The 24170-nt window shown below is 38.2% G+C and overlaps 1 protein-coding gene across 2 annotated transcripts in view; it reads right to left on the minus strand.

Annotated features, from left to right (window-relative positions):
* GNAI1 (G protein subunit alpha i1) overlaps nucleotides 1–24170 on the minus strand; it is a 71007-nt gene that overhangs the window by 16950 nt on the left and 29887 nt on the right. For both annotated transcript variants that reach the window (XM_032484129.1, XM_032484130.1), the window contains exons 2-4: nucleotides 9314–9356; nucleotides 9077–9218; nucleotides 1010–1167 (exon numbers count right to left, since the gene is read on the minus strand). In XM_032484129.1, coding sequence (XP_032340020.1) covers nucleotides 1010–1167; nucleotides 9077–9218; nucleotides 9314–9356 — 343 coding nt within the window. The remainder of the gene's footprint in view (nucleotides 1–1009; nucleotides 1168–9076; nucleotides 9219–9313; nucleotides 9357–24170) is intronic.

The following is a 24170-nucleotide window of genomic DNA, read 5'->3' on the forward strand; positions in this document are numbered from 1 at the left end:
ATACAGCATTATAAAAGCTGTGATGGGTTATATAATAACTTGTATTATGTATTCACTCACACTGACTCGGACGTGCAGTACATGACGTGCTATACATAATTGGGTCCTCGGGAGCCACACCCGTTTAGTTTTTCACTGTGGCCAGTATGTGTATTTACCTAGACCTTCCAGTACCTGTCATCTTCTATCTAATCCTCACTTGTGTCCCTAAGAGCCAACCAATAAACAGCTCTGTCAAGAAAACTGACGAATTCTGGAAAGTAAAGTGAGTGCACAGCGCATGATTCTCATCATATCGTCTCTGACATCTGAGTGTGTTACCAAATAATGGAAACAAATCCCTGATTTTTTAATTCTGTGCAGATCACCAAGCAGAAAGCTCCCTGACGTTTTTAATCACAACTTGCTTTAAAGATTTTTTGGGGCCACTACCTGGAAAATAAGGGCAGGTTTTTCTTCTAAAAAACTACACTTAGATATCTGTAAACAAAGTCTAACCCAACAGGGCACATATAATTGACACCTTTCAAAATGTAGAGCTATTATATTGCTCTCAGTGAGAGACTATCTTGGGGTCACCATGCACCCTTCAAAGGGGGCACCGGTCACTGGACAAGTAACTCTTCTCAGGCACCATTAGTAAACGAAAAGCACTCAAATTGGTTGCCCTCCCCTTTAGCCAGCCTCAGGCAAACTAGAGATACACCCGATTTCAGAGTAAACTTTGGTAAGTTCCAGTTACTTTCTTGGAAATATACTGGGAACAGTTCCATCCTGCATGTTTCAAGTAGAATAGCATGAGTCCCTTGAGACACGAAGAAAATAACAGCACTGCTACCTACAAACACACACATACAAAAGACAAAATGTTTTCAAATACTGTCATCCTGAATATCCTGAGTTGTACAAGAACGTGTCAGCCGATTCTGCGCTAAAACTGACTTGGAGGTATATTTGACTTGCAAGTAATTATTCATGATAGTGTAGTTCTGAAGTTATGATTACTTACTATGCTGCAGAATCATTAAGCTGGTACTCTCGGGATCTGTTGAAGCAGGCTTGTACACCACTGTCTTTCCACAATCTCTTTATCACTCCAGCAAGTTCTGCAGTCATAAAGCCTTCTTCAGCAGCGCCAGCAAGCACGAAGAGCTGGCGGGCATCATCCTGCATATTCAAAGACCATTTTTTTAAAAAGGCAAAAAGCAGACATTACAGATAAAGTACATTATAGATTACAAAAAAATACAATGGAATTTCCTTTATGCATTTTATTGGTGCCATAACTTGGTTTTCTCTAAAGCACTGCTTAAAAAATTGGCTTAATTGAAAAAGCATAATCTTAAATCATGAGTCCACATTTTGTGGGATGAGTCACAGTCATCAAGGCACTGAGAGCTGAAAGAATGACTACACTCACAGCTCATGAGGGAAAATATTAACCAACCAACTACTCCCTGACAGTCTGTTCACTGAAGATGATCACTTCTAAGAAAACAGAAGAGGAATGTATGCTTTGTCCCTCCCTCCTCAAAATGCTTCTAATCTAAGAGGCACATTAATACCATTAGAGGTTATTTTTACAATCTAATTAAAGGTCATACTTTCTGATATACTTTGTAGATGCAAAAATAATCTCAGAGAAGTGAGAAATCAATGTGGAATAAGCAACAGTAGTTCCACAAAATGGTATACGATTTTCAGAACACCTTGAAGATATGTACATTAAAATCAGTGGGTCAGGAGGTGGGGACAGGTGTTTGCTAATCCAGGCAAAAGAAACAAAGTAAGTACAGCTTTGGAGTAGAAATATTCATGATGCATACAGAAGACAGCATGCAAAGGGTTTTAAATGAAAGAATACTGCACATAAAATTAAATTCTGCCTAAGTTTTGAGGCTAGAAGTATTTCATTATTGTGATGCACAGGTAATCAACCCCACCAAGTCAGTGCTGTCCAAAAGAAACAGGAGCCACTGACGCAATTCTAAATTTTCTAATAGCACATTTTAGAAAGTGCCAAAAAAAAAAAAAACTTTTAACAATATACTTAATCTATATATAAAAACCACTTCAACATGTAATCGATATAAAGTTAGAGATATTTCATATTTTTATATGTATTTAGTCTTTGGATTTTGCTGTTTCATTAATAGAGCACATCTCAATTCAGATTAGACACATTTCAAACACTCAACGGCAGCACACAGTAGTGGCTGCAGTGCTCTGTAACACAACCCTAGTCTTCAGGTAGTGTAACACAGGTAATCCACAGCTAAAGGAGATGTGAAGTTACTTTCTGGCCTGAGGTTTGCAGCTTTATATTAACTGAGTAGACAATTTCTGGTTTTTCCAACACAGTGTAGGTGCTCTTCATAAAGTGATAGCAGATACACAGTAGGGTGTACAGAAGAGAAGCATCTGGTGATACAGGCTAGCAGAGGGTACTAGCTGACAACATAAATTCATTCTGCTGCCAATTTGTGATTTTCAAATGGGAACCTATCGTGAAAAATAATTAAGTCACTCAGCATGGGAACATATTATTCAAGCATATGTTTCCCTTTTTAGTAAATCACAAGAGAAATGCATGCAAGCAGGCAACACGTGTACAACATCCTTAAACCTCAACAAAACACAGTTTCAAGTCATTCTTAGCAACATTTACCTAATTCCAGTAAACAGTTCAGTTTTACAGATAATGACTTACATATGAAAAACTTCTAAATTTGGTCAGTTTTAACTGACATCAAACATACTTTTCCCCATCCATTTTAGAAAAGTGCTTTTCACTCAAGTGGGCTTTAAAATGAGCATTCATTATGACATATTTATTCAACTTCAATAAAATTTCTTGATAGAAAGGACTAATGCCCTCTGGTATGGGTCATAAGATCATGTTCTCTTCAGACTTTCTAGGAAAGAAGCCTGAAAAGACATGGGAAACTTAGGAAGCTCTATTTATAAACTGCATTGTCTCTGCAACATTCAAAAATGTTTCTTCACAAAATGTATAATAGTCTCTTTTCCTTAAAATGCAAATTGGAATATTCACCTCCATGTCATTAGCCAGGACATTCCAGTGTCTGCGGATGAACTTAGAATAATTTCTAAAGTACCTTCTTGCTTAAATTTAATTTTTTATTTTGTATAAAAATAACCTGAGGCACAGAGAGACTGTGCAATTAAAGTTCCAAAAAGTCACTTAGTCATACATATTAGTCAACAATTACTAAGTAATTGTTTACATACAAGATAAATTTGAAACTTGCAGAATGATGACAGTAATCCTATCTCATCATGGACTGAAGTATTTTCAAGATTCATGTAAAATATTACGTAAAAACATTTAAGAAAAACACACCTCAGTGTACCAAAACAGTGTGATGCAGAAACAGGGTAGAGGTCACTAAAGGGCCTTAGGTAAGTAAAGCAGGTCACAGGAGCTCTCTGGTGGTGGTAGAAAGAAATCTATTTGCCAGGCAGTTATTTGTGAATAGCAAGAAAAAAATCCTAGGATGTAGGCAAGTTAGTATGTTTTCAGATGACTAAGAACTAAATGAAAATAAAATGTGTAAAGAATTTAAGTTCTAGTTCATATAACTGTATGTTTGGAAGACTCAGAAAGAAGATATGAAATGGTTATCAGGTCAAGAGATACATAATAGCCTCTCACAGAATCAAAAACAGTAACTTCGTCATTTTAGTTCTCAAACATACACCAGACTACTACTATAAATAGCTCAAACATTCATCTGGAAAAATAACAAGTAGAAATAACTAGAAACATTTTGAGAAAAAGTGCTAGGGAAAAAGTCTACAATATGTAGAACAGTCTGCTATTAATACAGATCAAAAGGGGGAAAAAATCTGAAATCTCGAGTAATGTAAGATGGCAAGATAAATCAGCAGGGAAGAATACGATCATTTAAAAAAAAAACCACTTATGAATAATTAGACATCTGAAGGGGAAAAAAATAATGTAGATCCTTATTCCATGCACACAACAAAGTAAATTTCAGAGGGATTAAAGAAGAAACAGAAACTCTGTTAAAATTCACTCCCCAAAAAACTTTTAATATAGCATGAATATCTGGTAAATCTTTGAGAGATTTTTTAAATTTAAATGTAATGGAAGAAATAACAGGGGATGATTTTTAAAATGAAAACGTAAGAGGGCGGAGGGTGGGAAGGGATAGACTGGGATTTCAAAATTGTAGAATAGATAAATAAGATCATACTGTATATAGCACAGGGAAATATACACAAAATCTTATGGTAGCTCACAGAGAAAAAAATGTGACAATGAGTGTGTATATGTCCATGTATGAAAAATTGTGCTGAACACTGGAATTTGATACAACATTGTAAAATGATGATAAATCAATAAAAAGTGTTTTAAAAGATAATTTAAAAAAAGAAAACGTAAGATTAAAGGCAATAAGCAAAATGTGAGGGAACATTTGCATTGCTGGACAGAGGGTCAATATATATGCAGATACAAACAAGCAAAGAGATCATCAAAACACCAAGACTCCAATCAGTAAATAACTAAAGGATAAAGTAGGCCACTAACAAACAGAGAGAAATAAAAATAGAGCAAATAAAGACATGGAAACTGTAGTTACATTTAAAAACCAAAAATGCAAATCAAACTGAAGCCAATATTTTTAAAATGTAAGACTTGTAAATTTTGGCTACTCAGAGTGCTAAGAAAAAGTGCTGCTGCTAGGAAGGCAGACTGATACAACCTTTCTCAAAAACAATCTGGCAGATTCGGCAGACAGACATAATCTGACTAATGAAATTATAAAATTAGAGGAAGGAAAAGGGGCCATTACGCAGCAGCATGCCTAGGCTGGGGGGGTGGGGGTGGGAGGGGAGCTTAAGTCAGTTCAAGGCCAGGTTTCCTGTTCCTTACAGCCTAGCTTATTCTGAGGAAGTGCTTCTCAAGCTTTCTGTGATTAAAGACCAGTCTTGTGTTGTATCTATTTTATTTTGTCTCTAGTCTATTTCAAAACTAATACTATTGAAAAAATGTCATTTAGATGACATCAAATACAAATACATTTCTGTAAACTATTGGAGTTAATATAGAAACTACTCTGTCAATGGCTCTAAGTTTGTCTAATTCCTCACCTTTACTTCTGCACTCACGTGGTACACAGGCGTGTGCACAGGCACTGTCCATGGACCACACAGAGCAGCAGTTTAAGTGATGCAGTGCATGCTAAGACATGCCGTTAGGCCCTGTGTAATGCTTCCTTAACTGCACATTATTAAAAAAAAAAATAATCTAATTTATCAACATGCTGTCATCCACAGATTGACTACACTCATTATGAGAAAGTTTTGAAAGGATATTGGGCACAAAATTTGATTGCTCTATGTCAGCTTTGGAAACAATTTTGTTTCCTCTCATTTTAAATAACAAATGCATAATCTGCTTTGCAAATCTGCTAGCTGCCTAATACGAAGCAAACCACAGCAGATTAGTCACTGTCTCTTAAAATTTTCCATCTTTTAGTCAATTTTTGTCCAATTAACCTACATATTAAAGATGTAATTCCAATCAAGATACCAATAGGCTTTTTCTTGTTTGTTTTGTTTCAACAGGGATGTGAGGAATTAAGTTAATTCTCAAATTCATCTGGAAGAGAAATGCAGAACAGCCTTGACATTTTGGTAGAAAAAGGAACAATGGGATGGGTGCACTTACCCTACCAGATACCAACATCCTATGAAGCCACAGACACTAAAATAACTAGACCGATGAAAATAACAATAGTAGTATAAGCATTATAAATAAAGCAACAGCAGCTAAACATTTACTGAGCATCTGTTATGACCAAGGCATGTAGTAAAGGGTTGTCATTATTTCCCATAGGTAGATACTATTATTTCCATCTGATTATGATGAAACAAACTTAACCTCTCTAAGTAATTTAATAAGTGGCTAAGCTGGGAAAGAAAAGAATCTATCAATGAGAGAAAAAATGGAGTCCAGAAACACACCCAATTTAATCTAAGGGTAGCACATTCTTTTCTTTTCTTTTTTCTGTTTTGTATTTTTTAAACATTTTTTTACTGAGTCATTTTAGAATGTTCTGTCAAGTTCCAGTGTAGAGCACAATTTTTCAGTTATACATGAACATACATATATTCCATGTCACATTTTTTTTTCACTGTGAGCTACCACAAGATCTTGTATATATTTCCCTGTGCTAAAGGTAGCATTTTCAAGTCTCTCAGGAACAGAGTTTTTAATATGTGGATGTAAGGCAAGAGATGATCAGATTATAAAATACACTTAGATTCCACCCAGCAAATAACATTTCCAGGTGGGTTAAGAGAGAAACCTTAAAAACAAACAAACAAAAAACACAGAAAACCAAACATTCTAGAAAAATAAGAATTTTTAAAAAATTGTACACACAAGTCAGAATTGACTGCAGAAAATTAAGAATTCTTAACAAGAAAAACCATAAAAAATTAACATCCCTGTTGTTTAGACTCAGTATGAAAAGTTTAACAGAATCGGGTAAAGAATACTAAGAGGAGTCCACAGAAAAAATGCAAAAAGGCAAAAAGATTCTTAACGTCTCTAAACATTAGGAAAATAAAAACTAAAAAGAAAAAAATATTTTTCACTAATATATTAAAAAAATGTTGATATCTAAGGTGACGAGACTCTGGGAAAGCAGACACTGATGTGCAGCTGTTAGAAGAGATTTTCACACTGTTTTTTCTGAAAACAAATCCATGATACCTGTCACTGAAACACGCAGTAACCTTCAACTTAAGGCTAATACTTCCAGGAATTGATACTTAAGGAAAACATACATTCAGCCTTTGTTTCTTCTAGAATGCCCTTCCTGTGTTTTTGTCTAGAAAACTCTTAACACATATTTCAATACCAGGTTCAAAAATCCTCTCCTCATGTCCAGGCCATGTTGAATTCATCTTTGTTTTCCTTAGCACATTCTTTCAAGAGCCTTACAGTATCTTAAAGCTTGCGTGGAGGCAGGGCGACATAAGACATGGAGTAGACCAGTCAGAACCAATGAGGGAGCCTGAGGACACTCATGTGGATGAGTTAGGAACCACGGCTAAGGCAAAGAGAAGGAACAGTTGGAAGGAGGAAGAAAACAGTTACTAGGGAACAGCTAGAGTCTAAAAAGAGCAGGTGAAACTAGCACCAGTGACCAACAAAGAGCAGAGAGGCCCACACGTAGATTCCAAACCATCAGAAAACCAGTTTTAAACAAAAGCCTGTGGTGAGAGAGCAGTTATTCTCAGTAAGGCCTGAAACTAAGCCCAAATCTGCCCCAAAAAGGACAGAAAATGACAACATTCCTTGACAGAAAAATATGAAAAATAAAACCTCATAAAAAGCTGCTTGCATTGACCCTACATTACCTCCTAGCATGGAGGCTACAAAACCTTTCCAATAATCACATGTAAGATCTGAATGCTGAACACTGTATATGTGAACTGGAATTAATGCAAAGTACAATTTATTCAATTCTCTACTTTATCTAAGGGCAGTTCTCTTTTGTGTAACACCAAGCTCAAAACGTATTTGTTGAATGAATAAATGATTAAGTTACAGCCTGAGTGGATAGTAGATAAGGCAAAAATTGTCTAGATATGATCAAATACTATTTCAGAAAAGATAATTTAGAGGAATGTTATGAATTATTACTAAAAAGATCTTGAAATCTATTTTAAAAGTTTAATTCATTCCACTAAGCTTTTTAATCTTTATTTAAAAGGAAAAGCTTAGTAAATTAGTATGGGCTAGCAACTCATAAAGAAATTTTAGGGTAACATAAAAAGCACACCAGGTTTGTTTTACAGATTTCTCCAAAGTATGTTCTCTAATAGTGCTTTCATTCATTTTTTTTTCCATTAGGCATGAATTGAGCCTCTATGTTTTAAAAAAAAAAAATCTAGCAGATACTAAGAAAACAAAAGGCTTACAGTCTCTGTACAAAAGATCTTCACAGTATTATTAGGGAATAGCACACCATATATTGGACACATTAAAAAGGAACTATTAAAAGAGTACTAGTAGTAAGAATAATATACCTACTTTGCACAGAAATATTAAAAATTAATCTAGAGACTCAGTTAAAGTTTTCTGGGACTTTCTGGGGAAGGCCAAGTTTTACCTCAGTTATTTAAAAAGAGTAAGTGAAGAAAAAATGATACACAAATAAAACCTGAAATAAACAGATTAAGCAAACTGGGGCTGGGGGAAAAGAAGAAGAAATAGAACATATCCTATGGGCTAGGCTGGTTTGGGCTGGGGCTGCTTCCAGTCAGACTGAACTCAAGTTTCACACTGGGCCAAATACGCAAGCACGGGCACAGAGCCTTGGTTGCCACTGTGCAGCACTCTTTCTGGCATGAGATCTCCTGGGTACCGGTTTACTGATAAAATAAAGGGGTGGAACTAGCTTGTCTCCTGAGGTCCTTGTGCCTCTAGCTCTGAAGTTATGAAAGATGTTTTCTAACAGCTAGTATTTTCTGATCCAAAGATAGGCAAACTTTTATACTGTCTTCATTATATGAGATTAGACTGCTTTTTAGTCTGGGCATGAATACCAATAATTAGATCATTCCAGCATTCCAAATCATGAATTTTGAAGAATGGCAGTGTAGGCAGTTTACTAAACTCAGGAGTAACTACTAAAAATTGCTCTGGAGACACAGAGGTACCCAATCCGCCACATGATAAAGAAAATACTGTAATAGTTACTGAGTTGTCCAAATCATCTGATGGATAAGGAAAGTATTCTAGTTCTAAAGGGAAGATGAGGGGGGAGGGTATAGCTCAGTGGACAAGCGCATGCTTAGCATGCACGAGGTCCTGGGCTCAATCTCCAGAGCTTCAGTAAAAAAATAAAGGGAATTATACAAAACTTCTAAAGCTTCTAATCTGCTTCACTCACTACTATCCTTTTGGTCCTGAGATAGCTGATAACACCATACTGTGTAACACAGATTTATCATGCAAGTTGTGTATTCTTTTCCATTCATCAGGCCAGCTGCAAGGACTCCAGTAACTTACCGCCCGAGCTGAGTCACCGAAGTCAATCTTCAACCTCCCCATGGCCCTGATGATAGCGATAATTGACTGGATGGTGTTACTGTAGACCACTGCTTTGTACTGCTTGCATTCCTCTTCCGAATAACCAGCCTCATGGATAATTCTAATGAGACAAAAGGAGACAGGGAACGCTTACTTCCTTTGATGGAAGGGTACATGTAAAACATAAAAACCATTTAATGTTTTAAATCTACTTACTTCATTTGCTTCACAATTGTACTTTTCCCAGATTCACCAGCACCTAAAAAGAGTAAAATAAAATAAAATAAGGGATTTCTAACTTTATTACTTATGTATATCCAACTCCCAGTACACACACACTCATTCTCTCCCCTTCTCTCACAGTTGAATTTTCTTTTATCTCAAAATGATCTTTATTGGTTTCCAAGCATACAGAAAAGTTCTCAAAAATAAGCCCCAACCATTTATTACTTTGCAATACTTAAACTCAACTGAAAAAGTTTTCGTTCTTGTTTGTGTGTATTCCCCTAAAGCATTAAAAGCATTAAAAGAAATTCAGTTTTCTATAACTTACACTGAAGCAGTATCAATTAATTTTATTCAAGATTTTCCCCACTGGAAGATGTTCAACTGTTTGACCAATTATCGTGATTTTAGCCTTTGCCTCCTGTGAAGTAGTTGGCCAGTGGTGACAAGAAGCCATGAAAATTATTTTAAAATATTATTTTAAAATAGCTATGTCTCATGCATTATATATTCAACCACCATTATTAAGCAACTGACACGGAGCCAATATGACTTGCTAGCACTGGGGAAGCGATGGTATGCAGGACAGAGATGTCTCCCCCTGTGTTTTCCTATATTCCCTCTCACCAAGTCATAAACCCATTCTAAGAACTCTCCTTCACTCTTACACATACAGGCTCTCCTCAAAACTTAAGTCTCTAGAAAAATGCCACTGGAACATGAAAATATTATTAACAAATGGCCTTTTATACAATAAGAACCTCCAGATACTGAGAACATCTGAGCATAGGTGACGAAACAATGAAGAGAGGACAAGTCTATCATTTGGCTTCACCCTGTCTTTGGCCAGGGCTACACATCATGGAGCTGTTATTACTGTCTGAGAGAGGGCTCAGGATTTTCATTATCTGGGCCTTGTATTCCCATCTTCCCAAGGCCACTCCCTTCAGTGTTTTATGCTCCAGAATTACTGAACTTACAGTTCCGAGAACACCTGCCACTGATGATGCCACAAATCTTCCAAAACACCGTTTTCCTGCCAAAATGTAATTTGCTCTGTTTCCATGCGCCACCCTGGTGATCCTGTATCAACCATCAAACCCACCTCCTTCATCCACCTTTCCTGACCCAATCCCCCCGTTAAGCCCTGCTGCCTCGCACTTTGCACGTTTCTCTTTGAATGCTCAGCAGCTAATTTGTGCTAGACCGACAGTCAACCAGGAATGCACTTGAACTCTTTTCAATTGTGGCCGGTACAGTTCGGTAGCAAACTTCTGGACTTTATTCCCTTCTCCCCTTCCCCCTCCAGCTATACACACATCCAAATCATCAGAGGCATTTGAGAATAAGTCATAGTTAATGGCCTATTTGAAAAATCTGGGGGAAAAACTGCTTAAATTTTACTTGTGATTTGATATTCAAGAAAATTTCCCAAGATAGCTGCATATTAAGTAGAAAAGCAGGAGCTGAATAAACAGTGAGGGCATTCTTCATTTACAGACAGCCTTTGAATCTGTCAGGGCATCTGCCAATACAAACAACTCCAAGATAAACAACCCATTATCTATTAATCAACAACAGTATACTTGGCTCTAAGAAAAGCACGATTGTTGACATTACGGTTCACAAATTTCTCTAATTCACAGGAGGTCCACCCACGCAACCCCCCCCCCCCCGGCGGTTTCCAGCAGGGCTATCTTCAAGAGGGCCCTTGGCATTGCCAGAGCACAGCAAGTGGACTCAGCCGGAGCCATGATGTGATGACAGGACATTCTAGAGCCCAACATCCATCCAGAGGGCTGGTGGTTCCCTAGGCACAGTGAGCTTCGATGAACAGCCATCCACGGCCCAATATTTAGAGAAACAACCCAATGACTCCAAGAAGGGCTCATGTGATACAAGCCTGTAAGGTCTGAGGGCCACACAAGGGGAAAAATCAGAAACAGTAAAGAATAAGACTGATACCAGCTGAACTATGTGTACACATGAGAATTTTTTAATCTTAATAAGAAGCAAATTTTCCAGACATTATCTTTGAATTCTAATTCACTTCATATCTCATCAAACAGTTGGTGATATGAGACAGCTTACTGGGCAATCAGCATCAGTCAATGGATTGTGGTTCAAAAACTCCTGAAAGATGTTTAACATTAAAAAGTGGGGATGGCAATATTATTAGCTGGATGTCTACCTAATTTATTTGCTACTCACAAAGTACTACTCTGTGAAATAGACATCCTAGAGGCAGAAATGCTTAAACAAAATCTTTCAAAGGTTAGCAATTTATGTAATTAGTTTTCAGTTCTCACTTCCATGCAGACAGGCTCCTAACAGGAAAATCAGAAATGCTGCCTGGTTATGGTTCCAACATTCTAAACACTGGTGTTCTTTCCACACAGCGTACAGGAAAGAGTTAAAAGTTGTTCTCTACACGTCTCAATTGGCACAGTCATGTCTGAGACTGGCAGGAAGTGATACTGTAAAAAAGCAACAAAACAAAACCCCTTAGAGGTAGTGAAGGGACAGGAGAAGGGAGAAAAGGGTGAATTTTCCCAGCAGTATTCAGCAAGGCAGCTACTGCTTTTCAGTTTAATCCAAAGGAGAAATTAAAATAGTGGAGCATCCTTCTTTCAGGAAGAAACAAAGAATACAGAACACATACCGGTCAGGAAAGATCAAAGCGTGTGACCACTGCGATCAGAGCCAAGCTGGTCAAGGTGACTGGCTGGCTTGTCAAGAAACTGTGGTCAAGCTGGTCACTGGGAAATGAGCAAGACTTTAGGGCGGTGGGAAGGGAGCGTGTGATTCCTGGAGACTGAGAACGTGCACGCTGTGGCCACGGTGGCCCAGGGACGATGAAGCCCCTGAGGGGGATCCCCCAGGCCTATCTTCAAGGAGGAAGTGGCGGATGGAAGCAAACACCGAGCCGGCAGGCGTGTGAGGTGGAGCTCGGCGTCTGGCACAGATGGTGAGAGGGAAAGGAGCAGCGTCACAGGAACACGGACGGGGAGCTCACCTGCAACCCAGGGTCTCCGGCATAGGGCTGCTCCTTAACAGGACCCAGAAAAAGGAAATGCATCAAGCTTGGACCAGGAGAGGGAGGAGGGAAGGAAAAAACTAAAACCAAATCAAGATCTAAGTAAAGTGGCTAGAGTCTTGGTCCTTGAATAACATTACATAATTTACTGTTATAAAAATGATAGGTAGTGCCTACCTCCGATTTTTGCTGAGGGGCAGTCTAGGAAATGTGGAATTTTAACTGTGGCAAGGTTTAAAAGAAAAAAAGAAAACATCTTTGACCTCAGAAAACAAACACTTTTTTTCCCCCAAGAATACTCTTCGTCCACCTCTCTGCTTAGGCCAACATTTATGTCATTTATTTCCTGGTTTTAGGGGATGTAAGCTGCCCAGCAGCACAAGCTGTTAAAATGGTGATTTAGTCAAGTTACCTTATTGCTGAATTCCTGACACCACTACACCTTTAAAAAAACCCCAACTTTTATGCAGAATTTAACAACTTTTACATTGAATGAAACTAAATTACAATTTAAACTAGAATACAACCAAATTTATAAGAACATGTAAAATCACTTCTGTTTATCACAATGCTTCTATAAGATGAACAAGATCAAGGTCCTTACTTTTGAGCTAGATGCAAAGACAAAGGATGCAAGGGCAAACAAATTAAAAATAAGAGGCTTATTTACTCCTGCTGAAAGTAAGGGAAATTTTCCCTCTCTTCTTACTTTTTAGAACAGTTACTTTAGAAAAACTGTAATCATAAGCACTTTCTCCTCTTTCTGAAACGTATATACAGTTGTCGACCTTTGAACAACATGAGTTTGAACTGCATTGGTCCACTTATTCGTGGATTTTTTTTTCAGTCAATTCATACAGCACTATACAGTCCAAGGTTGTCTGAATTTGTGGCAGGTCCTGGAACCAATCCCCTGTGGATACCAAGGGACAACTATGTATCCTCTGAAAGCTAAACAGGCCTTTTGGGGTCAGCTTTACAATCCAAAATGTCTTTCTCAAGGACCTGGGAACCATCTCTTTGAAAGCCTATCTCCTGGCTTCTGTGGGTGAGGAGGAACCTAACTTGGGTGGGTGCCTTGCTCTAAGTTGCAAAGCTTCCTCTTGTCATAAAGATAAGAGAAGTTTGTTCCTCCTCTGGAGAAGGCCAATTAAGTAAAAGATGATCACCTCAATTACCAGGTGAAGTCAGGATGAACTAGGTGTGCCTGTAAGGGCTGTAAAGCCTCTTAGGACTAGTCGCTATTTATCTTGAAAACATGTATGTAACAGCGTGGCTATATAAGGGGTGAGATACCTTTCTGTCTTTGCAGTCTCTTAAGGGACTGCCTGTGGTGTAAAAATAAGTGTTTTCTTTCTCTATTACCTTTGTGAAGAGAATTTCTGAGTTAGGAGAAGATTCTGTTTTTAATTATAATTCCCCAATAATGGGTAATCTAGAAATCTTTACTATTTAGCTGTAAGAAGCTCTGAACTTATATCCCATAAATATGTACATATTTATTTAAATATATCTGACATTCTGGGATATAAGAATACTTTGATAGTGACTATAAACACCACAATCTGGATTCTCCCCCAAAGATCCCCTTTCACCAATATTAACTCTCGATAGAATTACTCCCTGAGCCATTCCTGCCTGAGGCAGGTATCATACTATTACACTGACCAAGAATGACTGCACATACAAGACTATTCTAGAAAGACTGGACAAAAGGAGAACTGTGGGCAGCACAGGAAGCTGTTTCTTGGTAGCCTGGTCAGAGAGACCACGTAAGTAGCTAACTGAACTGAGAGCTCACTGTCTTCACGTTGAGTCTAAAGACTCACAGGTGAGGGGGAGAAGAATAGAGGATGGGGGCCACAAGCATGTTTGGAGGCTGGGGGGGGGGTGGTCTACAAGTTTTCTGCAAGTATTTTTAATTTAGTTTTTATCTACATTAATAAGAAATAGTTTAAGAAATTCTGAGTCACCTGAATACCTCCATCTCGCTGAACAAAGCCATACAATTTCAGATTCTGTATTGGTTGGAGTTTGTGGTTATAGGTGCCTAAGATGCTTAAGCAAGTGCCACACACTGTACCTTTGCTTGGGAATCCATCCATCCATCATCACTGTCCGGTATGGCTGTCAATCACTCAACCCCTTACCCGAAGAAAGGGTCATCTGTTTCCAGCTGGCCAATCAGAGTTGTCTGGAAGTAAAATTCCCTATGCTTATACAAACCATCAAATAAATCGTTTTGCAAATTAATATATGTAAATACACATTATATATATATATACACACATATACATATATATACACATATATATATATATATTATATATTTTAAAAACTCATAAAATGATCGCTTTGGATGCAGTGATTTCTTTTTTTTCCTCCAAGAAAGGAATGAAATCGAGGTGCCAGAGATCTTCCCTGACCTTTTATGAGAAAGCTGTCAGGAAAAAAAAAAATCACAGCCCTGGAAGGATAATGTGAAATCTGGCCCACAGAAGCCTTTTCCATGATCACATCAGAGAAGACACCATTAAAGGATGGGGCCTTCAGAGGGAAGCGGCCCTCAGAGACTGAGAGAAAGCCAGATGAGAGAAGCCTGACATCATGTAGTCATACTCTGGGAGACAATCACAATTTACCAAAGGGGGACACAGGCATAAGCCAGGACTGACCTGGGAAAAGGAGAAAATATATCACTCTAGTCAGAACTGAAGACAATCTCAACTTGATCTCCAAGCTGTGAGAGTCAGTTATGAATTTGCTTTCTGTTACAAGGACCCAAAGAAAGTTTGGACTAACCCTGTGCCAAACAGTTTTACTTTAATTATCTTTAGCTAATGAGGGGAAAATGAAGGAGGTTTATGGTACATTTGCAACACATAAAGGTCAGAATTACTGCATGCGTTATAAAAGAAAATTACAGAAGATCAGATAGAGATGTGGGAAAATTAGTCATGATGTAGTCCACTGCAGAAGAGGTATGTCTAATCCAAAAGTCGTACATGTAAGTGCAATTTATTGTGACTAATATATCATTATTCATCTCACCAAATATTAATTTTACTTTTAAATGTTCATGTATATTATTTTATAAAGTTGATTTTTGTTTTATATGTCAGAGAAGAGCATAAGGAACTTTGTTATCAATGACAGTGACACACATTTATGAACATAATTTAGAACCCAAACAGAGAAAGTTGTCCTTCATCAGGGAGCCATACATTGCATTGTCTAAAACTAAAGTCTAATTGTGCTCGTGTTTTTGCTCACCTGTTTACTATTAAGGACCAACAGATAAGTAATATATGCAAACTTCCCCAACTTTTCCCATGCTGCCCTACAGTTCTCCATGGGTCTCTCTCACATTTCTGAACATGTCAGTGGAGGCACTGACTGCCTCTTTTCTCAACCATCCTGTCAAGAATGTTTATACAGAGAACAGTCTTGCAAAACAGATAACGCCTCCCTCTGGAAGAGAGCAGGTCTGTTTGCTGTCCTGTGTACAATAAAGATAACGTTCCCTCCCACAGTGTAGGAGGCTCCCTTTCTCGACACCCGCTCCAACACTTACTGTTTGTGGACTTTCTAATGATAGTCGTTCTGACTGGTGTGAAGTGATACCTCACTGTAGTTTTAATTTGTATTCCTCGGATAATTAGCAATATTAGGCATCTTTTCATGTGCCTGCTGGGAATATAATTTGGTGCAGCCATTATGGAAAACAGCATGGAGATTCCTTAAAAAACTGAAAACAGATTTACCCTTATCCAGCAATCTCACTTCTAGGCATGTATCCAGAGGAAATATTCAAAAGGATACATGCACCCCAATGTTCACAGTAGCACTACTTACAATACCCAAGACATGGAAGCAACCAAAATGTCCATAGACAGATGACTGGATAAAAAAGTTGTGGTGTGTACACACACACACACACACACACACACACACACACACACACACACACACACACACGATGGAATACTACTCAACCATAAAAAGAAATGAAATGCCATTTGCAGCAACATAGGTGGACCTTGAGATTATTATTCAAGTAAAGTAAGTCAGATAGAGAAAGACAAATATTATATGATGTCACTTATATATGGAATCTAAAAAGTGATACAAATGAACTTATTTACAAAACAGACATTCAGACATAGAAAACAAACTTATGGTTACCAAGAGTGGAAAGAGGAGAGGGATAAATTAGGAGTTTGGGATTAACAGATACTTACTACTGTATATAAAATAGATAAACAACAAGGTCCTACTGTAGAGCACAGGGAACTATATTCGGTCCCTTGTAATAACCTATAGCGAGAAAGAATACACACACACACACACATATGTATCACTGAATCACTACACTGTACACTAGAAACTAGCACAACACTGTAAATCAAATACACTTCAATTAAAAAAAAAGATAACGTATCCTCTGGGACAAACGTCAGGCTGGCTTACTGAACACTATGGAAAAAGAAAAACCGGGGACCTCTAAGTTCAGGGCTCCTCTACTGCAACACAACCCACTGCTTGTGTCGCCATGGCTCTCTTCATGTTGCCCTTGGGGAACTGGGGCTTGGTAAATCGCCATAAAGGCTGATGTTCTGGCAACTGCAATTGTAATAAAGTCATTTTTGTCTCTGAACCAGTACACCTATGTCTTCTGCCAGCAACCATGAAACTGGGGTAGGCTGACTTGTTAGTTTCTAAGTAGGGTAAAGGAAAAGCCTCAGGTACTGACTAGTTCTTGATGTGCTCTTCCGCTTCAGTTTTAATTAATTCCCAGATTTCTGGCAACTAAGGACGCTTGCAGCCATTATCTCTACATTTATCTACTATTTTTTTTCTTCTCTCAAATGGCAGCTCAAACAGGTTTGTCCAACAAATCCAAAGAAACAGCAAGAACACTGGTTCTCAAAGTATGCTCTGGGGACCAAGTGTATCAGCAAGGTTAAGAAATGCATTCTCAGGTCCCACCCAGAACTTACTGACTCAGAAACTCTGGGAGGGGACCCCAGCAATTTGTGTTTTAACACCCACTCCAAGACATTCTGACACAAGCTAGAGACTGAGAACCAAAGAGATAGAATATTAGTGATCTTGACTAGTGATCAAAATGATTATTTTGATTTTTTATTAGTGATCAAAATAATTATAGTCGTTAAGTTACTTACTAGCTATAAAAAAACTATATAATTATTTTGATCACTAATCAAGAAAATAATATATGTCGTTAAGTTGCTGACTAGCTATAAAAAAACTAATATATTATTTTTATGAAATATTTATATTTCCCTCATCCTCCCCAAAAGTGAGACAAGTAATACTGTTTTACATTTCTGCAAACAGCTTATTAAAAGACAGCTGGATTCTCACATTTACTTCTGCATTTAATATAATAAAATGTATTCTCTGGTTGAATGGAGAAAATCCATTTTCACACATTACCTACTTAGAAAAGGAAAGAGCATTTTAATAGCATTCGTGGATAACTGTGGGTAGTCTTTGATTCTATATCAAAATTTGAAGAGTAGCTTAAAGTTCGGTTATAATGCATTTCTTTTCTGGTAGTTTACAATCCATCGGTCTAATCTTGTACTTGGAATATATATCTTTTACCCATGTCTGATTTGGAAACTAGTTCACTGAATTATAGAGAACTGACTGTTGACATTTTCAATATTAAAAAATTATATACTTTTAAAAACTGCCTTTTTAATGTTACCCATAATTTCGTCAGAAAAAAACTTTAGGTCTTGAAATGATATCAAGGTCCCAGTGGTAGGGACAAGGTTCTTTCTTAGGTTTCCATTTCAATTTTTTTCTTTTTGCTTGAAACTCACATTTTATTACTGGTAACAAATACTGTTAGCTATTTTCCTTCCAGTGAAAACTGGCTAACTCTGCCAGATCCCCAAGTTGGATTAACCATAATTTGTTTTATCAGTCATTCTTTCAAGTGCAAATGGTATTCCAGGAAAAGAGCAACTAGTTCAATTAACAGCTCAATCACACAACTGCTCGTCCTCCAGACAACCAGCGTGCTCTGGCACACGCAGTAGTTTGGGTGTACTTCCCATTTGTCCACACCGAATATTAACGAGGTGTGTACTCAATGGTCAAGATTTAATAAAAATAATGATGTTCATTGACTTCAGCATTTTTTAATCACAAGTGCACAGCAGTGAAGATGACAGTGACTACTGGGACAGTCTGGTGCTGACCTGATTTCAGCAGTTTGACACACTATCACTTTGGTGCCCTTAGAGCAAATAACACAGCAGAAAAAGCAAACAGCATCTTAGTATTATGAAAATGGTCTCGGGGCCCCAGAATCCATGGATCCCTCTAGAACTGTTGATTTAATGTCTTTCTCACCCAGTGGACTATAAGCTATGAGGGAAGAGAGCCCTTGGTTGTTATCACCATGAGATCCCCAAAGTGCACTCCTATGCTTAGCACACGGCAGGAGCACAATACACACGTACTCCCCGGCTGGATCACAGGGAGGGAGGGAATACACCAGCAAGAACGTGTAAAAAAAAAGTAACTGAATGTTTAAAGAAAATTTAATGAAATATTTATATGAACTTTGGGAAGAGAGAATTTTGTTAAAAAGACCAGAGAAAATAAAGAAGTGTGGAGGAAGCTGGTGACTGCCCATTATTAAAACTGGTTCTCTCCTTCTATTGTAGTAAGAGGAGTGGCTGGAAACAGGGCAGCTAGAGACTACGTTTCTAATCCTTCCTTGCTGCCAAGTGTAACCACATCACCACATTTCTCACCAAATCATGATGCACATAAAAGGAAAATGCTGCCTTGGACTCTCTTCTGCTCCTATACATGAGGCAGAAAATGGGCGTCCGTGTGGTCTTGTTCCAACCGTGTGGATTAAGACAATGTCCAGGGATGACGGGGCAATGAGAAGGAAGGCATGTGGGTCCCTGAACACCCACGTGAGGCCGAGCACCCCGCACTACTTAACCTTAGATCCGTTACTCGGGAGAAACAAACATCTACCTTCTATAGGCCATGGTCAGGTTAGGGTTCTTTGATACAGAGCTTGGCCTTTATGCTGACAAATTTTTTAAAAGTTGCCTGGGCTTAAATATACAAGCAAATATATAGACATGCAGATAGATAAACTAAAAGGTCCCCAAACCTACAAATGTTCACAAAGTAGGGAAAACTATCAGTAATTAATCAGTATCAAGATGCAGATTTCTTTAATTCATAATGAATTTAACATTGATTGACAAGAAAAATACCAATATTCTAAACAGCAAAAGACACAAACATAATTCTCAGACATATATATAGTAATTTTAAACTATATGTAAATACCCATGTATTCATCCAAAAAATTACCTTGAAAGAAATATAATGAAGAGTTTATATCTGAGTAATGCAATTTTGTGCCTCAAACATTTCTATAATTCCAAATTTTTACACTGTAAGACTGAACCAAAATTATGCAACTTGTTTAGAAAAATTTGGTCGTATCTCTCCCATGATTAAACTTGAATAAGATTATCTTCTTTAATCTCATTTGTTTCAACGCACGTTCCCATCTCATCACTCATGCACGTAAATCTCACATTCTAATCACAGTAAATCACTTTTACTTCCAGAAGTTTCATGCTCATCCCTTCCTCCATTCCTCCCCCATACTTGCCCGCGAGTGGAGCCCCTTATCAACACAGGCACCAAAAAGGACCACACCATGTTTAGGCAGGGAGCACCTGGGGTTGAACTCCCCCAGTCAACGCACGTCCAATTCCAGAGCGTGTGAAAACTGAGCAGACAGACATTGGCCTGCAACGTGGCCCAACATGCAGGCGGGAATCCACCAAGATCGCAGCCCCGCAGAAACTTGGGTGAGAGATTTCCAGGCCTGCACTCAAGAGGCAGCTCAAGCAGGCCGGCTCTAAGCAGGCCATGAGTTAAAGAACCACACTTTAAATATTGATGCCAAGAGCATCTAGGTAAGAGCCATCACCTCCAAGACCAGAGGAGGCAGAGCGCACTGTAAGGGACTAGACCCTGTCCTGCTGCAGTGGGGTCAAGAAAGTCAGTCTCCCCTCCCTTCTCACTCACTGTCGCCCACAGCAGTTAGGGAGACCAGCAGGAGGGGAGGATGACACTACATAAATGGAGAGTTTAAATGATCAGGTTGGACTAAGGCTTAAGTAACACTGAACATCTTGTAATTTTCCCTACTAATCAGCAGGAGGTAAACTGATTTTAGGCTAAATTAAAATTAAAATAGTTTAAATTAACTCTTGTAACCCTCACTATTAAAATATAAGCAGTGATTTTTAGGCATATTTTTTTAAAAAGACCTGGATATTATTCTTTCGTCTACCAAGCATCCCAGATTTTACACACAATCTCCAAGCCTCCTCTCAGGAATTATCAAACTGGAGGAATGAGCATGTTTCCCATCTGATGTGAGCTGACATCATTCTTACACCTGAACACTTCCCTTCGGTAAGTAATCCAATGCATAGATTACCATTCCCTTTTCTACTTTAACCAACTCAGATTAAATCAATTCTGTGAGGCGCCATGCTTTTGGCACGTATACATGTACCTTAAAGTTTTAATTAGGACTCTGGTTCAGACAATGGAAGTGTTTAAACAAGAAAGAAAGAATGTCGTCGCTCTTTCATACAGCCGTCCAGGTATAAGCAGTTCAGGGCTCTTGGTCAGCGTGATAACTGTGAGAGATCCAAGCACCTTTTATCTTATTGCTCTGCCATCTTCATGACATGGCTTCCAACTCAGGTGCAGGTATCTGTTCAGGATCCCACTGGGACACGACCTTGCAGACAGCGGGAGGGACAACAGGTAGAGGGAGTGGAGGAATGTGCTTTCCCTTTAAGGGTACAGCCCCCAAACTGTAACTCTCTTCCCCCCACCCCCCATCCCCAGAACCTAGGTTCCTGGCTTCTCCTGGCCACCAATAAAGCTGGGAAATACAGTCCCTAGCTGTGTGGCTGTGTCCAGAAAACAGGCATTGTGAGACAGCCAGAAATCTCTGCTGACTTCATAGGCCCATTCTTTCCTTTCCTATGCCGTATGTCCGACCTCTAAGTTAAAAAAAAATTTTTTTTAAATTCAACATTATGCCAGTCAATATATACAAAATAAAGGAGCCGGGTTTGTGTTTTGTTTTTTATTGCTTTTGATTTCCTCCTGAAAACTAAGCTGGATGCCTTGGAAAGACGCAATAAAGCAAGTTGCTAAAAAAAGGCTACTGAATTAGATAAGGGTGAGACATTGTTCAACACCAGAAAAATTAAATCTAAAAGGATTCTTCATTCAGATTCCTTTGTAAGTTTCTTTAAATTCTCATTTGAAAAAAAAACAGAAACTGGAAATTATGGGTCCATTTTGGATATGCAAAAAAGACAACTCTGAACTATAATCAGTGACTCATACTCTCCAAAAAAGGCCATGATCCTACATCAAAAGATTGCTGAATAAAATTATACCTACATGTTTTCAACTAAAACAAAATACTCAAGTTATAGCTGCAAATTTTTTTTAAAGATTTCCCCTAAAGACAAGTATATCTGACAGATAAATTCTGATTCCATCAGTAAAGAGGACTTCTACAAAGGAAACTTCCCCCTGCAGATCTGCATATCCAGAACTTAATTACCTTTATCTCTCAATTGTTAAACTCCTCTTATTTTTCTAAAATGTTTAAATTTGCATCAACTCTTTAATGCAAACTTCTGACCATGGCATTCCAAGGATTCTAGGATTTGGACCCACATGTCTTTTAGCCTCACCTATTTTATATCTCTCCAATCATTCTCTAGCCAGATTAAGTCTTCAAAATAATCTATGTAATCTATACAGCAAGAATTCAGGCATCTTTGTGTTGAGGACTATGTTAGGCAATCAGGTCAAAGTTGAAAAGTCATGGGTCCTGCCTCTAGAAAGTTATATCCAGAATAAAAGGAGACAGTTAAGGAAATAAACAAATTTTATACATTTTCTTTCATTCAAAAATATATATATTAAGTACCCATTATATGGCAGGCGCAACACAGGGCACCAAGGACAGAGTGAGTGGGAGTAAGAGTTGTGGTCCCTCGACTCACGAGGGAGGAACAGGTGGCAGGAAACACTTCAGATCGCGTGGTGAGGGAAGGCTACTCAGAGGAGGCGATTATCATGCCGATCATTTACTTAAAATATTAACACCTGCTAATACAGCTTAGCCAACTGATGTATCTAGTAAATCAGGGAAAGAGTTAATGAAAAGGAAGAAAAGACAGGAAAAGGTTATGGAAAAGTTTAGCACAAACAAAACATGTAAAAGCACGTATCATTCCAAAGCATGAAGGCTACAGCCCTTTTACACGTTTCACTGGTCCACTAACCTCTAAAATACCCTCTTTAACCACTCTGCTAGGAAGGACACAGATAAACAGGATTATGTCCAGAGAGGTGGTGTGGAGGACTATAAACTACTTCATTTAAGGCAAGGCTGAGGAGGGAGGGATGTTTAGGGAAGAAAAAAACTAGGGGAAAACAGGATGTCTGGTAAATATTTGAGGAGCCCTCACGTGGGAAGAGAAGTTATCCTGTGACACTCAAGGCTGGATTAGGATCAGTAACAGAAATCAGACACAAGCAAATCTAACTCAATAAAAGGAATAACCTATTAATAATCTGATGCCAGAATCTATAAACAGCATCATCTGTCAGCAGGACCGTTTTCCTCCCCAGTTCTTTATTCCAGGAGGGCTGTGTGTGTGTGTGTGTGTGTGTGTGTGTGTGTGTGTGTGTGTGTGTCTAAGTGTGTGTGTATGTATATACGTGTGTGTGTGTATATATGTGTATATGTATGTGTGTATACATGTGTATATACATGTGTGTATGTGTATGTATACGTTTGTGTGCGTGTGTGTGTATATATATATAGCTTTGTTAGATGTCATTTTACATCATTAAGATATAAGTTAAAAAGAAATGGGGCAACTCCCCACTTCCCACAGTTAACAATACTTTACTGCATGCTAAACATTTTGTTAAGAGGGTAGTTTTCATTTTAGGTGTTTTTACCACAAGAAAAGGTGGGGGGGGTGGGCTGTGGAAGGAATGGGGTAATACAGAACTCTGGATTACACTACTGGAAATCATTAAATTATTTGTATTTACCCTGATTTATGTAATTGTGTTAAAATATAGGTTTCATACAAACAACAACAATAAAAGGTTCTGTTGAATTCATACATTCCGGCCACAGCCAGTTTCCACATGGGGGCAGAGTCCCACAGAGAACAATAAAAGACAAGCCCTCACGGCTTTGTCTCATCAGCTCTCTCCACCAAAGAAGAGTGAGTCTAAAAATGAGAAATGACGGAGCAGCTCTGACTAGATTCCTGCACTCCTTCATGCAAACTGATACACACAGACCTGAAGTTGATCAAGAACAGGAAAAAATTCCTCAGTCAGTATCCAATAAATTAACTTTTTATAAGGAAATAGGTAATTATTTGTATTAAAAATGAGGATAAGTATTGCATCAAATCCCTCATAATTGGCTGGGACATGATATAATAGGTTGGCAAGTATTGACACCCTAATCAGAAAAGGCTCATATGTAAAGCAAAGAGGCTTCACATCACGAGTTACTTAAAAATTTAATCTGGTGACCTGAAAGAGAGGGAATGACTTGCTCCTAATTTGAGAATACTTTTAGTTTCTAGTTGAACCAGCTGCTCTAGGACCAGAAACAGTAAACTTCTTAAATGCAAACTGGGTTTTCTTTTTTCAAAC

Source organism: Camelus ferus, chromosome 7 (assembly GCF_009834535.1).
Source record: "Camelus ferus isolate YT-003-E chromosome 7, BCGSAC_Cfer_1.0, whole genome shotgun sequence".
Lineage (NCBI taxonomy): Eukaryota > Metazoa > Chordata > Mammalia > Artiodactyla > Camelidae > Camelus > Camelus ferus.